Source organism: Drosophila obscura, unplaced genomic scaffold (assembly GCF_018151105.1).
Source record: "Drosophila obscura isolate BZ-5 IFL unplaced genomic scaffold, ASM1815110v1 contig_192, whole genome shotgun sequence".
Lineage (NCBI taxonomy): Eukaryota > Metazoa > Arthropoda > Insecta > Diptera > Drosophilidae > Drosophila > Drosophila obscura.
In genome coordinates this window covers 3,285,809-3,309,038 of record NW_024542781.1, presented here as the reverse complement: position 1 = coordinate 3,309,038, position 23,230 = coordinate 3,285,809, and the positions used below count along the sequence as shown (strand labels likewise).

The window sequence follows — 23,230 nt, the reverse complement described above, 5'->3', positions numbered from 1 at the left end:
GAACGTGTGAGTCGCTTCTGGGGACGCGACTCTACTTATACCCGTACTCATTCAGTATATAAATTTTTGAGTTTATAATTTTTAAGAATTTGTCAATCAAGTATATTATACATTACATGTAGATTATACATGTTCCATTTAGATTCTACCCTCTCCGCTAGGGAGGGCCCCACACCCGCCGGGGGGGGGCGTGCAAATGTAAAAATTCTAAAAAATCAGAAGCTCAAAAATGAATATACTGACTAAGTACGGGAATAGTCCGTCCCCCGCTCCTTCTCGTTATTGCATGTATATATTTAAGAAATATAATTGTAATGGAAGCTAATAATACAATTAAAAATCAATGGCTATACCCTAAGTTAGTTTAGTCTTGTAACTAAATAAATAAATTGAATATAACCACATAAAGAGCCAATATCTTAAAATTGATTGGTTGTAAAGAAAAATGTATGGCCTTTAATATAATTTTTGGTTCGCTTCCATGCCATGGCTATACCTGACGATATATCAAGCCAAATTTGGAAGATTTCTACCATTTATAATGTTCTATAAAATTTAACATTTACAAAAAAATAAGTTAAGGTAATGTTTGAATGACTTTCATTTAGTTGTCCAATGAATGACAAATCAATTATTAATAGCTTATATCCTAAGCTAAGTATGCAATGCAATGCAATATGATTTACCCCAAACTGTCGATCCTTAAAGTATGCAATGTGTTTAATAAACTTAAATTTTACGTCATTTATTTCCGTTAAAGTTTGGTCCATACAATTAGGGCAACGTGGCAACCATCAAGTCATGTTATTATTATTGTGGCTCTCATTGCTTTCATTGGGGGTTCCACTGCATTTTCCTCACGTGGTCATCAAATTTTCAACTGGAGGACTTAAAAAAGCAGAGTTTCAAACAACAATTTCATTTAATACCAATTAAAAGTGGTCGTCTGTTCTATGTAAGCGCTGTTCTTGCTTAAATGTTGCAATGTGGAAGCACACACTTTTTGAGCAAACTCAATTTAGAACTCGTTTTGTTAATTAAAATGTTGGGTTAAATATTTAAATTGGAAATTGCTGCTGCATCGGCAACTCTCTCTAAACGAATTAAAGTGTTTACTCTGCGAAAATGTGGTTGACTTAAATTGTGATAAATATTATGTTGAATGGCATTTTGCAGAGCAAACAATGCTGAACTTTACAATTGAATATTTCGTTTCGTTTAGACTGGTTTTGTTTGGCTTTGGCTTTGGCTTGGGCATTGTTTTATTTTGTGGCACTGCCGAAAGGTCAGTTAACCCGGCTTAACCAGAGCCAACCCGAAAGACGACTCTCGCCGGGAGGACGTGTCATGTATTATGGATGCGGCCAATGCGAACTTTCAACTCCCTGAACTGGCAGCAGCTTCCTAAATGGCCCAGCATTCAAAATGACATTTGCGCCACATCACACCCGAGTCCAGTCGAATCCAGTCCGGGAGTACTACCTCCTACCTTCTGGCAATGCATGCGAAATTTGGTTGAACACGAAAAAAAAAACGTAGAAGGAAAATGAGGAAAAACTGCCTGCTGCCCGAAACCGATGTGCCATGTAAATAGCAAACTTTATAGGCCGTGCGACAAGGGGACAAGAGGGGGAAAAGGCCACTTCATCGACGACGGTTGGCGCGGAAAAGTGTGTCACCTGCAGGGTCGCCTCTCTCCCATCGCCCATTGCGCAGGTCCTCAGAGCAAGGCTCCGCCGCCTGTTGGTGTACATTTCCGAACAGATTTCACCAACGATAGCGATTTCCTCAGAACATCCAAGGATTGCATGTTCAGAACGTATTCAGACGTTGAAGCGCGTGGTCGTCAAAAGTTCTTGCTCCGGAAAATTCAAGAGGAGTACAGGAAAATAGCAGTGAACCAACAACAACAAATTAGAGCAGAGCCCAGCAGCAGCAGCCGTCGACGAAGGAAACTGTGAGCAATTTGTATTTTAGTATATTTATACGCGCGCGTGGTCGTCTCTCTGGCTGTGTCCCTTTCTATGTGAGTGTGTGAGTGAGGCTTTGAGTGTGTGAGTGGATGATGATGAGGAGATCCAAACTCAATTCAGACCGTGCAACAGAGCCACATCCAACAAAAAGGCAAAACCCGACTTAAAAGTGCAAACACAAACAAAAACAGGATAAACTTTTGCTTTTTGAGGCGAGCAAATATTTTGAAAAGGCACCAAACTTGAGGAGAGGAGAGTGAAAAGCAATCAAAGTAATAAATGAAGTGGCAACCAACAAGCAGTACAACAAAGTAGAGGAAAATATCAAATGAAAAGGGAAATCCAAAAAAATCAATGCCTTTTTAGCAGAGTTATACGCTACGTATACGTGATATGTACCAGAGCCAAAGGCGGGGAAAAAGCCAAATAATAATAAAGGAAATTCTCACGTGACGCATAAAAAAAGCAGCCACAAGCACACCAACAGACACACACAAACCCCACACAGATACACCTACTCTACCTGCCACACAAATTGAAGTTGGCGAAACATATTTGCGCAGCAAGGTGGCAAAGGATGTAGGAAGCATATGATTATGATGAGGCAGTGCCGGTGACTTTTTGGGCCAGTAGGAGGACCGAAATTGACAACAGCTGGAGGCAGGCACATTCAAAGTATGGTGGTACTGGGGTGGGGCAGGGGATGGGAATGGGGAGAGGCGCAAGATTGCCTTCTGCCACATTTGTTGCTGCCAGTTTGCATACATTGAATTTAATGAACTGCCTGCCCCAGTATCGGCGTCTGTATGTGTGTATCGGTGTGTGTTGGATTTGCTTTTAATAATTTAGCTTCGCTCAGAACTAAATGACGCCTTTAAAGTATGGAACGTCAGGCGACCCCAATATGCGGCAAGCGGCAAGATGTGGCAGAAACAGAAACCCACCAGAACAGAAGACGGAAAAGACGCAAAAGGAACAAGAAAACACGAACCATTTAATGCCCCTTCGCACCCTCTGTGAGTGTTTGAGAGTGTATGTGCAACCCCGAGTGGAGAAGGGCAGGCATACTAACACACTTAGCTTGGAGGACTACGTCATCCTAGCCCAGAGGCAGAGGACGAGAACCCATAGCCACAGCCACAGCCAGAGCCAGCAGCCACACTAGCAGACCCGGCCAGGGGCCGACTCTGCCCCAACGTCGAGTAGTCACATTTTCGCACTCACAATCACATCGCGTGGCATGTAGGCCCGTTCTGTCCTCCACACACAGTGGCACAGTCACTACCACACATGCACACTGGGGTGAAGTTATACGGACTCGCGGGTTCCTCCTTCGAATCGATTTGGGGGAAACACAGACTTTGCGGCAGTTGCAGTCTCGCTCGGTTACTTCGCTTACTGCTGCACGGAAATCTGCAAGCGGCGTCGAGTGGGCATATGGGGGGGAATGGATGGTTCGATTGCCCGGACGGAGACGTCATCAAATCGTATCGAGTCTATAAATATATATAACACCGATTTCCGAGGAATAGATGAAAGAGCTGCAGTAAATTTCGATATGATCCGGCAAGCGGCGGCATGACCCTTGACCTTCGACTACTGCCATGTACCATGTACCATGTGCTCGATTTGCCCATTTATGTTTCGATTTCTAAGGCCTAACCCATTCCCCGACCCCTATCCGGCCAACTGCAAAATCATTTGCCATCAAAATCGCATGTCTCTGGCACGAGGGGAAAACCTCGTAATACTCGTATAAAATAAACCAAAAAAGAACAAAAAAAAGAAAGCACAACCAGACCAGAAATCCTTGTCGCACAGTTTGCGTTTATAATTTATATTGCATTCTTCTTCTATATATTCTCTTGTTTTAGTTGCGCATTCGGCCTTGTCTTTTCCCTTTGTATCTGTATCCGTAGTCGTACTTGTATTTGTGCATATGGGCCTATATCTGTAGCTGTATCTTGCTCTGTGTGTGTGTGTGTCTGCTGAGGAGACCTTTAAGTATGCCTGCTGGCATTTTGGTACTTTCGTTCAGCTCGAGGGTTTCCCTGCTTTATGACTATTAAAATATGCATTTAAATATACACATGCACACACACACACACAGACACACTCATGCAGATAAACATGTACATATGTATATATGATCTTTGAGGTTTGTCCCCGTCCCTTTTCTGGGTTCTCTGGGGGCGCGTCGTTGAAAATTGAAATTGTGCGCTTATTTATGGAACGTCTTGAGACGCTGGCGTTGATTGCCGTAACGCCCCATTGCCTGGTACATGACTATAATAATGATTGCCATTTTTATAGGCCAGCGCAGGAAGATAAATTGTTTGTGGTCGACGCTGCCGCTGGCCGGAAAATCGTTTTCGTTTGCCCCGCTTTGAAGCCTTTTCTTGAAAGTTTTGCTCTTTTGGGCTGCAGCGTCGCTGCCCCCGGAATGAATGCCAATGAAGGGAACCGCATTGGCTGACCCATTTCCAAAGAAGTATCGTCAGTCAGTCAGTCCGTCGGGCAGAGTCAGAACGCAGTGAGGTGTACACGGCGAATACTTAATTTTTCGGGTAAATGCTTTTCGAGGAGCTATGCATGTGGAGTGGGCGGGCACCCCTCTGAAACTGTCAACGCTGTCAGGCGCCATCGCCTGCCGTAGGCGCGGTCCGCTTAATTGCTCTAATTAATTTGACTGAGGTGAGTCTGTAAATTGCGTTTAGCCCCCGCTCCCATCTCCGAATGTGTGGCCGTTCTACGAGTATAAGTAGCTTAAGGATAGTACGTGCTTACGTATGAGTGTCCATCTCTGGGGCTTAAACTCCGGCTCCACCTCCTGTCTAAGCCATCCAATTGTGCTGCGGTCGCTTGGTCCCATTTTGCTGATGACACAGACCCGAGGAACTCTGGCTCCTGCCACTTCAGTGGCAGCCCCTTATTATGAACCCCGGAACATGTGTCAGAGCGTGTCCGGGTGGGTTGGGTATCTCTGTCTGCCTGGAGCTGCACGTGTGGAATATTAAAGCAAACTGTATAAACTGTTGTTGGCACATTAACCATGTCATGGCAAGTGCATATGCCAGTCTATGTCACTCCATTATCTCCCATCCTCCAAGCCAATCCAATGGAACGCTACACAACCCCTTCCCTCGCATTCCATGGCATATATTTATTTCTGTGTCCGTAATCGTATTTCTAGGCGCAATTTAAATGACCGATGTCCGACTTTCGGGCACTCGGGCAGGCGACACTTTGCGGGGGCACTTATGGATTAAGCGGGGAATCGCATTAGCCGACGGCTTGGGAACGTTGCTATAAGTGTGTGAAAGCTTAGTGCCATATGCACACGCACCCAGGTAGCATGCCACCGTTCTGACGTGTCGCGCACAGATGCACTGAGGGGCAAAGCACAAGCTCTGCCCACCTGCACAGCGGTTAAATATTGCAGCAGTTTTATGCGATTTTCGAAGCGCCATCGAAGCGCAGCCACATCCGCAGTCACATCCGTTCCGACGGCAAAAGGAAAAATGTGCACGTGGGCTCTGCCTTTGATCGGTGGCTATACGGTGGGTATACGAGGATTAATGGTCCCTGGTAGATGCCCAAAGTGCACAGCAATTTTCATATCGAGTAATCTTTAACTCAGTAAAATAAACTACGAACTCTACCTCTGAGTATGTGCATCGATTCTTGTTTAATTGCACGGCTTTTGTTAAAATGATCAGATTGTAGCATGCACCAATTATAGATTTCAACTAAGCCGCTGGCAGACGTTGCAATTATGAAATATATAAATTATCTAAACAAATTGTTGGCTTTCACAACAATTCGAGTGAGTTTTTGCAATTCCAAAAATGGATTCAATCGCTCTGAAATGAGGGGTATTCCACAGTTTGAATGTCTGAATAGAGCAATCTCTCCGGGTGGTTTCCGCTTTTATCATATTTATCGCCAGTTAGACGCCAACACTGGAAAAGTCCATTAGAGTCCATGAGAGTGGGTGCTGTGTGGTTGTGAATCCATTGTTGATGGCTTTTGCATGGCATGCGAATTTAATGGCATGAATGGCATGAATTTCTTGGTTTTCTTTTTCGGGAAATTGAGTTTAAATTGCTGCAGAAAATCAACGCCAGTGGAACTGGCACAAAGAGGATCGAACGTAGTCCGATATCCTAATCTTTGTTCGTAGAGTTCGTTCGTTTCCTTACTCTTGCCACATTATTTTGCCACATTTGAGTGGAGTCTGATGAATCAGGAATATTACCATAACGGTCTGTTACAATTTGACATATCTGGCTTTGCCAGATCTCTGACGACACGCCTCGTTGCGTGCATTACAAACTCATTAACCGGGCTCATGTTCAAGCAATTTTCAGATGGCTGCACACCCGCACACAGTCCGTATGGCAGTAGGGCAAATGCATTGTGAGTGGGTGCATATAAGTAGAGCTATGACTGCCACAAAATATTATATACGAGTATAACAACGTCTCAACCTTTATTTATAATGTGTCAGGCGGCAAAGGTTAAAAGTTGCCCATCGACTGCCATTCTGCCACAACTCGAATCAATTGCAGAGGCAACTCGATGGAAATCCGCTTACATTGAACTCGCTTTCACTTCCCTTTTGGCGATAGGGACCGGGGGGTGCATCCCAGAGCGGAAGCGGAAATGCACAAAAGGCAAAGGGCGAAGCGGCCGCCGACGACAAAGTAACAAAGAGCATGGGACATGCATCCGCCTCGACTTGCCTTGCAAGACAAGCTGCAAATCTTCAGTACTTGTCACGGTGTCTTTTACTGCTGCTTTCTTAGCCTTCCATTCAGTATTTCAGTATTTTTATTTTTTGTATACCTGTTCACGGGGCTGGTGCTGTGCTCTTCTTGGCCTAGTGCTGGTGCTGGGCTAATTGACTCTGTTCGGGGGGGTTGGGTATAAAAGCACAAAAGTTTCAGTGCATGAGGCCGATCAGGAACCGCTGCTAGCCACGCCATGTTTCGTGATTTTCTTTGATTTCAGTGCGTTGTTACAGAGCCCCAAAGGCCGAACCATAGTCGGGGCAGGGCAGGGCAGAATCTGAGGCCGGTGCTGGTGCTGGAACCTCCGGCAAACGCCTCCTACAACGTGTACAACTCACGCCATTTCCGCTTGCCACTCGCCTCGCTGTTGTCGTTGTCGTCGTCGTCGTCGTCACAGTGCCTCATGGTAACCTTTTGTTGTTTGGTTGGCTGGTTTGTTTGTTTTTTTGTTTGTTTGGTTGCTGGCAATACTTTATTGTATTTCGCATTTTTCGACATTTTATTTATTGCCCTTCACATGGCAACCAAACCAGACCAGACCAGACCGAACCGAACAGCAATCAGAGGCAAACCAGGCGCCCAAAACCATCCATCCACCAATCCACCAACACAATTCTTAAGCTCAACAGTTTTGCTTTGCTCCAAAACAATCATAATTCATTCATATACCCTTAAGAGTATGCCCTGGCATTCGTATATTCACTTAGTCATCTGGAATTTCCCCCCATAACAACTCAATGAAATGCGAGCCAAAATTAATTCATAATGAGGAGCCAGGAATTCTTTGGGTTGTTGCATGCCCGTACTCTTGCGGAATGGCGTTGCCCTGATGGGCCATTTGACAACATGCGATATTTAATTGGGTTTTAATATACATTACATACACACCAACACACACACACACACAGACGAGGGGACACATTTGAAATATAAAACTAAAACCTAATGTAATCCAGCCATGAAGGCGATACGATAAGCGGTACCCAAACCCAGGGACTGGTCGCAGTAAATTCACGTAAAATGGATCAGATTCTTACGTGGGAGTTGACCTGGTCGGGGCACAAAGAGCAGTGAATTAACTACTATATATATATATATATATATAAATATATATATATATGTATGTACTTTTAGCTTGCTGCTAATGCTATTAGGAAGAGCTCAAAGGAGCGTGCAATTTAATATTAAATGTAATTTACCTGCAAAACAAGTTTTTGTATAACAAGAGGGAGTCCCTTTTGGGGAGAGTTTCTTTTCTGTTGAAAATAAAAATAGAGTGCAACGGAATTTTCATTAATTTTTCTCATTTACACCGTTCCACATTAGCATTAAACTAGCCTCAAGGGTCTGGACATTATTGTCCAGTCATGGAGTCCGTGGCCACAGAAATGCACCGCACAAAGTGAACAGAATGACCAGAATGAACATAATGAACAAAGGAATGACATTCAATGGCCTGTAGTCGATGCGAATCGATGTTTCACCATTGATTGCTCAATCGCCCATTTCATTTGAGTTTAATTTTCGTTCCGGGCTTCCATTGAAATTCAATTCCCATTCAGATGGGAATAATACATTTGTCACACTGATAGACAAAGGTAGAGAGCGTTTTATAATCCATTGGTATGAACCAACTACCGCGGATTTTTCTGTGATTTATATTTAATTTAACTTTGTTTGCTAATTATGATAAAAGCTAGTAAAACTTTTGAATTTATTTAAATCAGATAATATAAATATGCTTTGGATCAGCGAGTTCCCAAAGACCGGAAAAGTTTGCACGTCATTTATTTTCATTAATTTTTGCCGATGAGTTTTTTGTCGTGAAATCAGTTATTAATGTATCAGAATGAGAGAATGTAACAGCATGGGGAAAAAATGTATTTAATTTAGGTGTAATCACATCATTTGGAGGATTGTTGCCAGAGTCTCGTTCAAATTTCAGGGAGATTGCGTTCAACGGGAAAAGGAAGGTTGAAATCAATTCAATTATCAATTGGTTTATCTGATTGAACTCAGTTTACCCCTGGATAGCAAAAGAGTACCTACTTATCGTCAAGTTCAAGAAGCTTCACAGGAATTATTAGTGCCACTAATTGAAAGCAATTCAAGTACTTATAAAAAAGAAAAGAAAGAAAGAAAAGCGTTGCCATATCTAAAGTATTAAATCAATTAATCCAGGGCAAAGCGATTTAATCAGTTGAACAGATGTGAATGGACTGAAGGAACTTTCAGTTGATGGAATCATTGATTTTTATCCCAAGACTGGATTAGGTTTGGAGCCAGCGACGCCGATGATTGTGTGGATTCAATTTGGTGGTTCTTGGCCCGAATTGAATGACAGCAGATTCCATTAGTTTGGCTGAATCTGGGGGCCCATTAAGGACCAAACCAACATTGTCGCCATTCTGTGTGGGTGGCAGCTGCCGGGCTTGGCTAGGACCAATTGTTTGGGTTATCCGTCTTCGTCTTCGTCTTTGGGCTTTGTTAGGGTCTGCCTCTGTCGAAGTGTGCTTGTGAGTGCCAAAATGCCAAGCAATTTGTTCCATGCATATAAATCTTAAGAAATAATTGCAGCAATGGCACGCATACACAGCCAGAGGGCAGAGTGTTTGGGAGTGATTATGGGGGCATAGATTCTGGCCTTGATTGGTTGAGAGTCGCTTAAAATATGCGAACTAAACTGTATTTTGGCTTGGCTCTTTAGATTCTGCACTAAGATTCGCCATCGCTTTGCCATCAGCAATCAATAAAATTTAGCATGCACTTGTATCTGTATCTGGCAGATACGTATACTATAGCATACGACTGGCTCTTGGCCAAAGTGCGTTCGTTTTGGCCGCGTCTCTCTAAAGCTCACTTGGGCTCGCTTTGTTTGCCCCCGCTCTTGCAGCCTTCGCCATTGTTTGCCCATGCCCAGCGAAATGTTGCTATTGTAAATACTCACACAGATTCATATGCACATATATACAAGTACATTTATATGTATAGATATGTGTAGATATATATAGACACGTGTGCATAGCCACATGTGTGTGTCCTTGTTTGTTTGCCATTGTTTGCTGAATTTATAGCACGAACATCTGAATTGGCTCTTTGCGACTGTTTGTAGTTTTATTTTTATACCCATAAAAACCGTACGCGCCTCGACCTGCTCTCGAAGCCTCACTCAGACGCGCCTGTTGTCCTTGAGGCTTATGCTAAAACAATGGCTACTCCTGCACACAAGTATTTATTGGGCCAACTCTCATACCAAGTTGATGGGATCACACAACATGCAGGATATGGCGGAGGTCCCTTCCAGGCAGGTGCCTGCTTTATGATTTATGCTTGTGTCATGTTAATTAGCACGATCTTTGGCTGATTTGGGCTCGTGTCTGTACGCCTCTGTGTGCTGCGCATACGACACGTTGTCGCATGTGAAAATATTCCCAAAAAAAAAACACAAAGCACAACCTGAACAGCCGCCGGGCAGACAAACATGACACATTTACACAGTGAACACTAGCATAGGGGGAACACACTACTCAAATATCAAGCGGGGAAAGAGGACTTTAAAATATATGGTTTTGTTTTCGATTGCTACGCTATGCCTAAAAACAGTTTGAAAGTGAAAGAGGCTTATAGCTTATTGCCTCATTCGTGGAATTATATTTCTCTTAGTGTGCTTCATTTAGGGGCAATAGTTTATCATAGCTCCTTCTACAGGCTCTCAGCTAGAATTTTAAAAAGAGGGACTGTAGTTCCTCCCAAGACTTCTCCGCAAGTTTCCCTCTTTCTCAATGCTTACAGCGAACGAAACATAATTAAAACGAAACAAAGTGGAAAAAAAAACAAACAAAAGAGCAGAACAAAGAACAATGAAATCCCCTGGAATTAACTATCAGGGACTGTTCCTAATTGATTTCATTACGCTCGTAATTAGTTAAGAAATTGAACTTGTTGTTGGGACAGAGGATAAGGACGAAATTGCATCGTTTCGAGCGAACTTTCACTGTACCCACATAGTCCTGTCAACATCCGTTGCTGAAGCAGATATGTATTATGGCTGTAATTTCCTTGTTTCGTGGCTGGCTTTCATGTGTCAGGCATTTGTCCCATCAACATCACCAGCCCCATTCTCTGGTGCTGCCATCCTGCCATCCGAGAGCTGGGGCCACGTCGTGTGGAAGACTCGTATATTGCGTATACGCCCCGTAATGAATACTCTTCAACCAATTGACAACGCATGAATTTATGAAAAACGAAAAACAATTCCTCCGGATGGGTAGAGTGCTCTTGCTGGGGCAAGGATGTGGAACGGCAGTGGGGTATAAATATGCAACATGTTTCCTGTACATCATTCCCGCTTCAGTGCGCTGGTGCGTGCCTCGTGGGTTTACGAGTTTCCTCTGCTCGTGGCATATAGTCATAACCGAAACTGAAACCGAAACCGAAACCATATCGTAAACAGGGCAGGCCCAGCTTATCCCAAAGCATACCCGTGTTTGTGGCACAAATTTTCTTATAGGCAATGCGGCATAAATTACAACCGAATGCGAATGCGGATGCGGATTTTCACTGTGTGACTGTAAAATTCTGGCAACGTCTCTGGGGCGCCCCAAAAGGGCATTCATTCTCAAATCAGCACCAAAGCTGGCTCATTTGGCTTATAACCAAGGCCGCCTCAAGCGCTGGAATTGCCACTGTCAAGAGCAGCCTGCATATAAATAATTGTGGATACGTACATATATCCCTTGTTTTTTTTTGGCAAGATCTTTATAAATAGAAGTGTGGACACATGGGAGTTTAATTGCATGCAAAACAATCAAAAGAGAGCCTGGAATTAGGTGCATGATGATTATAAATGACCCAAGCAAGAGTTTGCGGGTGTCAGGCCTCAAAATATGGCAAATGTGCATGTTTTAGCCAGATATACAATCGTACATATGCCTAAATATGTATGTATGTCTGGAGCACATAACACACACTTTAGCCAATTTACTCTCATGTGGCATGCAGCAATGCTACCCCATTCATTGTTTATAATCGCTGGGCAAACAAGAGGCACTACACAAAAGAGGATGAGGTGCCACAACATGCGTTGCATGTTCAAGTCCATGATTTATTCATCAGCTTCCCTCCGACTGCTCCACTAAAATGGTGTCCATGGCAGCCGTCGCACACAAATCACTCCCACACCATGGCTGTAGTAGTACCAATTAAATCAAATTATTGAAATGAGTTTTAATTAAATGCTTTTCATTCTGCCCGAACAATGGGTTCAGCTATATATAGCTACATATAGCTGTATCCTTGTTTTGATGGGTGGACGCGCCTAATCCAATTAGCTGTCATAGACACACAAATTTGCCGTCAGTCAATTTAGTTTCCAGTGCCAAAAAGCCAGCCACAAACTCTGACAGTTTTTGCCCTGACCCTCACCCATAGCCATACCCATACCCAGACAGCCGCACACACACCGAAACACACATCCGGATCCGGGACAACTATCCGGGGAATGGGCGGCGCCACCTGTGTGTCAATTCTGGTTTCCGTTACAGACTTTTGGTGGCACTTTCGGAAATTGTTTCAACAACGGTTTGTAATTTCACACGCCGCAAAGTGATTAGCTCTGCTTTGTGGCCCCACCTCCAAAGCCCATCCCACCCGATCCCCCTTGCAGCATTGATTGAATCCCCAAACCAAAAACCGAACTAACCCCAAAAACATTTTCTTCTTCTCTCTCTCCTCTCTCTTTGGCAGTGACAGACTTTGATGTGAAACGGAAACGAGGCGGGCGGCGATAGATAGTGAGAGACAGAAAGCGACGCCATAGGGCCAACAGGCAAAAGAAGGGGAAAATAGTGTGCAAATTGATATTGTCGAGCAGCATGGATGAGGAGCACGACGACGATCAAATAATATGAGATTAGATGGGGCTTTAGAGCCCCGGCACCGGCACCGTCACGGTCACGGAGCTGCCATCCTCAAGGGCCGCTTCCATGGTGTTGCCCCATTGAGGCGCGAGACGCGTGAAAAATGTGAGACAAAGCAAAACCAACAAGCTGACGAAGACGACGATGCAGCCACAGATGCTGAGTGCCTGACCAGCAGCAACAACAGCAAAAGGAACACAATCAGCAGCAGCAACAACTGCCACTGGCCGCTGCCCCCAAGTAAGACAGCAAACAAAGCAAACTTGGACTTCAACGTTGAGGGCATCTCCACGCCAAGAGCAACAGCCCCAAGAGCTGCAGCCCAGGCCATTTCTTTGTGCGACGGAAACGTGAAACGCTGCTCCATTGTCGCCACCCTAAAAAAGCGTGCCCAGCCATCGTTAATGCTAATGGCCGCCACTGTGGGGCCAAAGAACCCCATTCCGAACCCGAAGAAGAGCATTAGCATGGGCAGGAGCGGGAACAGGAGCAGGCGCCAAGGAGGCATTGGCCTGGCCGTGGAGCGAGGTTGGGCCAGGGAATGGGATCTGGGCATGAGCCGGAACTGGAGCTGGCTTTGGGGCTGTGGATGGGGATGGGGCTGGGGCTGGGGCGCTCCCCTCAACACTTTTGTCCTGTGCCTGATTTCCGTTATTGCCCTGCTGCCGGCATTAACGCTGGGCGATGACGGTGATAATTTCTTTGCCGTGAATGCCTTCAGCGCGGGACCGGAGACGACAACCCCAGAGTTTGGTAAGTAACGAAACACCTCCCTCCGTATCCGTATCTGGCAGATAAGAATGCTGCAGCAGTTAGTGCGGGAATATACTATATTCACCCCCCGGCATAGGCTTGGCATTCCATATATGTATGCAGACCGCACTGACGTCATCGAGGTGTCGTGTATGAAGCGGTCGCCTCGGCCATCTTTTGTTCATTTAGCTGGAGGGGTTTCCATTGCAATTGCATAAGCCTGTATTTTTTGCTCCTCAAACACAGGACCGTATCTTGATATAAGAAAAAAACGGGTTAGATATAAATAGAAAGCAAATTCTAGAGCTTCAGAGTGAACAGTTTTGCTTTGGGTTTAGCTAATTCTAGAAGAGCGCATCTTTTTCTATAGGAAATCCACTCCTTGGTTTTCCTTGAACCACTTTTCAGGGTTCATTATAATCGTACTAACGTAACACACAAGTAGTTTTCTCCTTCACATATTAAATGTCTCGTCTGCCTTGTGTTCTGGCCTAAATGTGCAAAAGTTGTTCATGGACTCTTTCGGGGTGAGCTTATAAGCCAAGTTCTCTTTAATGGTGCCGTCCAGTTCTGTTAATTATAAATGTGGCTCCTAATGCAGCTCTGGCTGTTTAATGTCAGGCCATCAACCCGTCTGACATGTGCAATTTGTACTCAGATGTTTGGCCTCAGTCTTGGGCGAGTCTTTTGAAGAGATGCTGGCCCTTGTTGAAAAATTATCTGGCCCGGCGAGCTGTGAATAGGATCTGGCAATTGGGTAATCTCTTTTCGGTAAAGCTATCAAAGGTTGGCCTCGGGTCAGGGCCACGGACTCGCACCCGTACCCGCACCCGCACCCGTACCCTCACTCGGGCCGTTACCCGCATCCAACCTGGAGGCCTGCCGGCGGTCGCCACTTTGTCAACACTTTGAGAGAATTTCCTCGTTGGTGCAGTGCCACGGAAACCAAATAAAGCTCAGCTGCAAAAAATTGTGAGCAAAGCTGTGTGGCGTGATGCTACGGCATGAGGGGTTTCCATTTCTCTTTTGTAAGCTGTATGAGAAGGGTATGCAAGGGTCGATTGATGCCAAGCGTTAAATGTAGAATCCAATAAGGAATATCTAAAATGCAAATGATTTAAATATTTATGCCCGTAAATAAGTAAAAGTCTTCGAGCTGTGTCGAATAATTTAAATGTGCTGTTTCAATTTATTTAGTCAACTTATAAATTCTTAAACAAGCTTAAGCGATGCCCTAAATTAATAACTTGAGATTTAATTATGTGTACTTGCTACTTAAAGTTATTCATTAAATTTTGTTTGGTTCTGGAAAGGAAAAAGGAAAGCCACGACAATTCTTAATTACAGCTAAATGCAATTAAATAAATTAAGACAATAGAGGCTAGTTGTTTCAATGAGGCAACCCTTAGTCGAGCAGTCCTGTTTTCTCATTATTCGCAATAGCATTCATTTTTTAGCATTTTGCTAAAACTAAAGCTGCTATTCATAGTCAGAAGGCGGTGCATTTAAAAATAAACCGCAAGCAAATAGACTCACACACACACACACATACACTGGAACACACACACACATTATGACACAAACATGCGCCAGGGGGAGACGGGCGAGTGAGCAAGCATCTAGAAAATGGCGCACCCCGTTTGTGCATGAGCAGCCATTTTGTTTTGTCTTTTCGCTTCCGCTGGCTTAAATGTCGAGCGAGGGCGCATCCGTTCCACAGCCCGCTATTTTGCCGGTCCCACTGTCGATCCCGCTCCCTGTTATGGTGTCGGTCTTGGTCTTGGTCCCGGTCTCGGTCTCGGTCTCGGTCTGTCGGTAATTATGGCAGGAGTATCAACAGAATTAGTAAGGCAACGGCTGGCATAAACGCGGCACATACGAGTGGGGGGTTAACTTAACCCTTGACTGGGGCTGAGATTTTGCACACATTGGCGGTGGCAATCCCCCAGCCAGAGTCGCTCCCAAGAGCTTAATTAAGATGTGAAGGGCCACAAACTTGACTCGCTGCCAGCCCGAGCATAGGTGAGTGTGTCTGTGTCTGTGGCAGGCCATGTTTTCATTCCATTCAACGTTAATGAAGGATTCGCCAGTGCCTTCTGGCATGTGTACATATGTACATGTATGTATGTCCTCGTACTCTCTTATATGGTTGAAGTGCAGCAAAGACCAAGACACGACCCAGTCCGTAGGCACTCTTAAGACCTCTCTCGGGAAATGGAGAGACACGGGCAAACACCTCTCAAAAGCTGGCTCCGAGCTGCGCTGCGGCTAAAGAATTTACATTTTAATCTGGCTGTAAGTCGCTGGGGATTCTGAATACATTTCACAAAGTTTCCCTCCACTCGTTCACGTATTTTTTATTGATATGCACAGCGGCAAATCGAAAGTTTGTTTCGGTTTCATTACAGATTTCCCACATGGGGATTAGTCAAAAACAGACACGAATAACCCACAGCTTTGCGTCTCTCCCTATAGATTATGCCAGCCGCGGACAGAAGAAGTTTGGGGACAAGTGCGATAACACCTTGGAGTGCGGTTTCCCCGGCTCGATATGCGATCCCAAGAAGAAGTCCTGCCAGTGTACCGAGGATCTGGCCGTCACCAATCACTTTGATAAATGTGGCAAAGGTAAGTTAAGGTGTGGGGAGGGGGATTGGGACTGTATGGCTGTCCGCCCATGCTTTTCCGGCTTTTCCTGCCTTTCCTGCTGTCATTCTGCCAAGTTTTCATTAAAAAAGAGTGAAGAGAAATTGCACTGCCAGCAAAATGAAATCCCCCAAGGCGTTGTCTTGATTGTGGGGCGCAGCCACAAATTCTGTAAATTAAAATAGAAAACTTGGCAGCAGCAGCAGCAGCAGCAGGTAGCAATATGGGAGATAGTAGCAAAAGTGCAACTAATGCATGTTTGATATAATTATAATAGTTATTCCCCCGACCCGACATCTGTTCAATACTGTAAATTAAAATCAAATTGAGGCACATTCCCCCATTCCTGGCGCACAAAATTCAACTTTGATGAGCATATTTATGGCTGGTGCTTAATGAATCCCATGACGGACTGCTGTCAAGCCGCACAGGCTATTTTTCATGGGTGTTACCCAGCCGTTTTCCTGATTTCCATCTCCTCAGCAACTAATCCCCGTACAACCCGAGCATTGTCTGCGGGTCTCAGAGTCTCGCCCCTTACTGTGGTGCCTCCTCCATGATAATATTTGTCATCGGAGTGGACAAGCCACACAGCAGAGTCAATCCTCCCCAGCCATATCGCACTTCAATCAGCCATTAAATCAATCCACAAACAGTCGCGACAGCCCAGAAATATATTCTGTGATATGGGTAGCATTTGTTGTTGACCGTATGAATCATGGTGTCAGCCCGCCCGATGCGGATGCGGATGCCGATGCCGATGACCACTCATCCGATGCCCATATGTTGCTTCCCTTTCCCTTTTGCAGAGGCCGCCATCAACGAGTCCTGCTTCTTCAACGAGCAGTGCGAGCAGAAGTACTTTCAGACGGAGTGCCGCGATGGACGATGCGCTTGCCGCTTTGAGATGTCACCCGTTTGGGGCAAGGATGGCACTGTGGAGTGTGCAGGTCGGTGCTCAGCTGGTCAGCCGACAAGTATCCATGCTAATGGGGATATGTGTTTGCTTGCAGGGCGCCAGGACAAGCGGGGAACCGAGACCTACATCGATCCGGCCATGATTGGCGTGCTGGTAGGAATGGCATTGATGTTTGTTATTATTTGTGTCGTCCTGCGATTGTTTAGCCAGTGAGTAAATTGCAATGCAAACATCTCCACCGCCCCACACCGAAAACCAACACCATTTTCAGTACTTGAGCTTGATCCATTTTGCCAGCCCATATGCTTGCCCGTGTAGAGCGGCCCTGAATTGGGTCAATTGGGGGGGCTTCGATTGGGCTTCATTAATTCGCTTGATGCTGTTGCTTTTGCTGTTGCTTTTGCTGTTGCTTTTGCTGTTGCCGATGCCGATGTCTATGGCGATGCGGTTGGCTAGCGATACATAATTTGAGCACCAATTAATTTCCAGTCTAATAAACTGAATTATTTCATTAATTACGAGCATAACCAAGGCAAGGGCAAAGGGCAAATGGCAACAGCATCCTCATTAGCCACAAACCACCTCCCAGCTTTGGCACCCATCATCCGTCGAGCTTCTCCTGCCCATCCAATAAATGAAACTAATGCCTCCAATCAAAACATTATAGAGCCCGCTGGCATGAGAACCGGACCATCTTCAATACGCCCAATCCGCGCCTGATGAACGTCTCGCTGCTGCGTGACAGCAAGCTGCTCCACGGGCAGGAGCGACGTGGATCCCGTATGTCGGTGCGCGCCCCATCTCGGCAGCCCAGCATGGCCTCGCTGCGTCCGCACTCGCCCAATCCGTCGCTAGGTAAGACAGGTTTGTATCCATTTCCACCACCACCACCGAGGGCACACAAAACCCGTCTTGTCCGGTCTTCTTCCGAGTCTTTCGAGTGTACAATTTTGATTTGAATTACTATTTTTATTTATTTATTTGTTTGTTGTGGATATTTTTGGTTATTTTCTATTGACTGTTTGATTTGTGTCGACAACCTGAAGTACTTTATTTTTACAGCCAAAATAAAAATACTACGAAAAGAAAGAGAAACCCAAAATACAAACTCAATCAATCAGTCAGTCAGTCAATCAATTGATCAGTCAGTCACCCAACAAGAAACAAACAGAATCATAAAACTGAAACGAGATCTCTCTGGGGAATGTATTCCAGAAATCAACTCCCAATTGGGGAAAGTGCAAAAACATGGCAGAAATAATGAGTACGATATGAGATATTAAAATGGAGAAGTCTAGCTAATCATAGGGTTTAGATGACTAAGAATACATTGATGAGCATTTCAATAGGCATTTAGTTTGAAATGTGTGCCGAAGTGAATATTTTTGTTAAGAGCTAAGTAAACCTGAAAGGGAAAGAAAGCTTGGACTTAGAGAAGTTCGTAATTAGTATTGGAATGGAAGGAGGAACTGCTATCTTCCTGGTATGCAAAGTACATAGATACCCTTACAATAATACTTAGATATTAGGAACTAACTGACCTAATAATTTAGTTAAGAAAAGGATACCAAAAGAATAAAATCATCACCTATTTGCTTTCCATTACCTTTATGTTTACATATCAGTTTAGAGTATATTTTAAATTTTAAGTTATAAAAACATTTCTCTTAATGGACATGGACACGTAGCTAGTTCGCTGGGCCGCACTGTACACGAGTTTCTGGCCATATTGGCAACCGTATCCCAACATCAACAACGTTCCGTAATGCTAAACACAAACGAAGCAAGACCAACAAGCTCTTTAGGGGCTCAATCAATTTGACTGACAGTTTAAGAACCGTTTTATTCGACGCCTTTCGCTGCCATTGGGGGGTATGGTTGCTGTTGTTGTTTTGGGTTTCTTGTTGTTCTTGTTGCTGTCACTGCTTCTGGCCATTACCGTGATAATTGTTGTTGTGCTAAGCCCAGCGGACAGTTGTCTGAAATTACCTTTTTTGGGTTATTTTTATTCTTGTTTGAGTTTTGCGCCAAGTCCCCCAAGCCCAGACCACACCAGACCCCGAGATCCCACGAAAAAACACCCCAAAACCGAACCCATCAGCAGGACACAAATGTCGCGTGCCTTTGTGAAAGCGAAATATTAAACGTATCCAAACCGCTCATTCCCTTCACTCCACCGCCCACAACAAACGAACAACAAAAACCACCAAAAACCAAAACTTAAACAACAAAAACGACACCGATACCGATACCGCTACCGCTATGGTGAAACCACCAACGACACAAAAAACAGGACGCATGATCCGCTCGAAGAGCAACACACGCTCCAGTGACTCACGTGTCAGCGATGTGTCCACCTGTTCCCGGTTGCTGGAGCACCCGAGCGCCGCCAACCAGCACAACATAGTCCACAGTCACTTTCTGCCCTATGTGCCAACGACCACGGCGGCCAACGCCTCTGCCACAGCCACAGCCACAGCCATAACAACGTATGCTGCCTCAGCCACGCCTTCACCCACGCCCACAGCCAGTGCATCGCCAGCGATGCAGCCAGTCCACGCCACCATCAGCACCACTTATGTGTCATCGCCGGGTGCGGCACCAGCCTGTGGCCGAACGATTAAGTTTTAGATCACAAATAACAATACGTATCACAAAGCAAAAAGCAAAAAGCAAAAGCATCCATATCAGGGTCCAAGAGGTAGGCAGTCCCAGTCCAATTGTCCAATTGTCCCCATCCAACCGATCCACCCAAAATATAATCCCGTATAATCCCAGACCCACGAAATCTTAAACAGCCTTTGTAGTGTAAAGTTGATGTCTTGCTAGCGACAAAGTTGTATCCAAAGCTGTACTCGTACTCGTACTAGTAGTTGTTGTACTCGTTGTTGTCGTTGTTATCCTTGGTTCGAACTGTTGTTGTAAACCTAGTGTTAAGCTGTAGCTGAGAGTAGCAGTTTGACCTGTATGTAAAACTATTCTACTACTCCTACTCCACTTAGACAAATACAAACCTCTAGCCAAACCAAAACCCCACTTACACAGATACAGTTCCATACAGTTCGAAACACGAGCAGACAAAGATACTCGCACACACACACAGAAGATACAATCGTAGATACTCGTGCCATTCTAAATCTGTCATCAAACGCTTTCTCGCTCTCGCTCTCTCTGTCTCTCTTATTCGAACACTATCTGATTCATTGACGCATCCATTCTGATCTGAGTTTCCGCTTTAGTTCCCCTCCTTTATGGCACGGCTCTTATATGGCATTTGACATATATACATATATATTAATTCAGTTTCCTCAACTGGCTTTCTTCTATATAATTTGATATATTTATTAACATAGAACATGAGTAGTGAGGGGCTTGAACTTTGCAGTGAGTCACACAAGTTCACACAAGTTCGAGTCCTGAATCGACTACATTGCTGTTGTCCCGTGATCCAACGATAACTTCCCTTCAACCGGTTATCTGTAGCCTGTAGATTGGGGCCATGCCCATCCATTGATACTGATGATTGTCCGTTTCCCACACAGGCTCCGACTCGCACGGCAGCGCCAGCAATGCCTCGGGCACTTCAGTGCGCTCCAATCGCAGCAATTCGGTGGCTCCCGGCAAGGTTGCCCATCATGAGCGCCACGGATCCGCCCATCGGCAGCACCATCCCCATGGACACCAGCCGCAGCACCACCACCAGCAGCAGCAGCAGCATCACCAGCAGCCGCAGTCACCGCAGGAGCAGGCGCTGATCACCAACATCACCACCAATCCGGTGGCCGAGAGCGTGACTGTCGAGATCATCGAGCCGGGCCAGAAATAGGAGGAGCAGTAGGAAGAGGAGGAATAGTAAGGCAAGCAATGTAGCATGGTATACCAGACCAGACCAGATTAATGGCAAACTCTCTGACACGAACACTGAACACGAATTCGAATCGTCGATATACGAGTATATATACTATGTACTTAGTCACGATATATGCACGCGATAATAAGGCTGGCTCCCCCCCAAACAGGATACGGGATGGATGGGCGGGGGGGCCAGGCCACACACACATACACACACATGATGCCATTGTTAGACTCTTTTTGACAAAGACAATTTTTGCAATTAGTGGAAAATTTTTTAACCAAACCAATTATATACTTATTATACATATATATATATGTATATATATATTGTACGAAGCATATAACAACTTTTGCTGACACCCTCACACATACACCCAAAAAAAGAAAGAAAATGCTAATGAATTAATTACGATATATGCATATATGTATAGCGAGCAAAGCGTACATTGAACAGATATACGCGACTACACCGTAAACAAAAATATTGAAATATTGAAAAAAAACTTGCATAACAAATTCATACTACTCTTTTTTTCAACCAAAAAAAAAAAACAACAAAGAAAACCAATGAAGAAAACTTTATTAATTTATATAAAATATTGTAATGCAGTTATACTACAGATATCTAAGCTTTGGGTTGAAGGCTTTAAGAAACAAAAAGAAGGAGAAAGACCCACTAGGCATAGAGAAACCGTAGAGAGACGAGACCCTAATGTCAGGCAAGATCTCAGCTCGTAGTGTTCTAGAACCAATCAATCTCAATTGGTGTGACCCCCTTCGCAGTGGGTCATTGCGGAATCATTGCCAAAAACGATGAAATGAATTCGGAATTAACCAAAAGCAATTCGCTGATACAACGCCTTATATATACTCGTAACTATAGTGACAAGCCGACTCAGATCGCGACTGAGCCACGCCTCCAATTGCCGCTCTAGCTCCCACATATGGATGTTAGCCCAAAATGGAAATGCTAGGGGTAGGAAAACCAAGATGAAGAAATATTAAACAACCTCGGGACCATATTTTATAATCAAAATATGCGTTTCATTGCGAAGCACGCACGTTCAGATTTAATTTGTTTTCAAATTTATTTTCTCAAGAAAAAAACAAACATCACATCTCGCTCTAGAGATGAAGATACGGCAAAAGCGTACCTATATTTTGACCAACTTTTTGCTGGCTGAGCAAAAGTTTTAGGGAACACACAAACACACACTCAACACAAGCACACAAAATGATATTAAGGATAATGAACATAGACAAAGATTGCTAGCAGTACGCACACACACACGCATAGAATACATAGAATCTAAATTGACTTCCAGTCGAATAATATTACAGTTTGACTTAAGTTCTAGAGTCTCTCCCTCCCCTGTAAACAATTTGTGCTAAATTTGATTTAACAGCAATTTTCTCCACTCTCCACTCACCGATCGAGATCGAGGCCAGGGGAACCTGGGATTGTGCATTGGGCTAGCCGAGAATAGGGGAAGATTTTCGGGTCTGTCCAATGCGGAGTTCGAAGCGGTGCCCGCTGAAAGATCTTCAAGTTATAGCCATAGTAGATATAGTAGTTTGAGATCGATAAGGTTTAGTTGTTGCCCCCAGACACCATGGAAAAACAGATAACTCTCATTTGCTTTTGTGCTCAATCAAAGAAGCTTAACTGTGAGAATAACAAAACGAATACAAGATACAAATAAATGTAGAGCAAGAAAATAATCTTAAAATGCTTGAAAACTCTAGCTAAACAATTAAATTTAGTGTAACTCTAACGACAAACAACAACAAAAAGAAAACAAAACAAAACCAGAACAATTTTATTAAAGCATCGAATTTTTTCTTAAAAAAAAAAATAAAATAAAAACTTAAAAAAAAATTATAATGAAAGAGCAAACAAACAATCTTATTTCTAGGACAAGAGAACTAGTTACTTATTTACATTCCAAAATGCGTTTAATAAAAACGATTCGATCATTGGAATTTGGGGAAGAATTTCAAGGATTAACTCTGTTTTTGTTATGTTTAGGAACTGCAAAACGTGTAATATCTAAGCACCAGAATTAACAACTAAATATAATAAATGAAATCACTGATTTTTCTATTTACATCAAATACTTACTGTTGAAGGCAGACTTTAAGCGAATTTTAAATAAGCTTAATCGATGAAGAGCGATGGAAGAGAATATTTTAAAACCAATTATATACATACAATACATGAATATGCTTTATTTACTTTAATATATACATTATACACAAACAACAACTACATACAACTAATATATACACTTGTATTAAAGTTTCGTGAAGGAAAAACCAACCAAAACAAACCAAACCCAATGCGATAAATTCATTTACACTCTACCTAAAATC

At 44.0% G+C, this 23,230-nt stretch overlaps 1 protein-coding gene across 4 annotated transcripts; it reads left to right on the top strand.

Annotated features, from left to right (window-relative positions):
• The first annotated feature begins 1,824 nt into the window (after window positions 1–1,824).
• On the top strand, window positions 1,825–22,683 carry LOC111065516. 4 transcript variants are annotated; one of them, XR_002607012.2, is made up of 8 exons: window positions 1,825–1,957; window positions 12,512–13,437; window positions 15,913–16,065; window positions 16,893–17,033; window positions 17,097–17,211; window positions 17,670–17,857; window positions 19,296–19,703; window positions 20,545–20,632. XR_002607012.2 is itself a non-coding variant. In XM_022353737.2 (7 exons), exons 2-7 carry the CDS (start codon window positions 12,672–12,674, stop codon window positions 20,826–20,828), a joined length of 1,647 nt encoding a protein of 548 aa, XP_022209429.2. In that variant the 5' UTR covers window positions 1,825–1,957; window positions 12,512–12,671; the 3' UTR covers window positions 20,829–22,683. The 4 variants fall into 4 exon arrangements, 2 of the variants coding, with proteins under 2 accessions (XP_022209429.2, XP_022209428.2); XR_002607011.2 differs by having other exon boundaries at window positions 17,670–17,866; XM_022353737.2 differs by lacking the exon at window positions 19,296–19,703 and having other exon boundaries at window positions 20,545–22,683.
• Window positions 22,684–23,230: the final 547 nt, after the last annotated feature.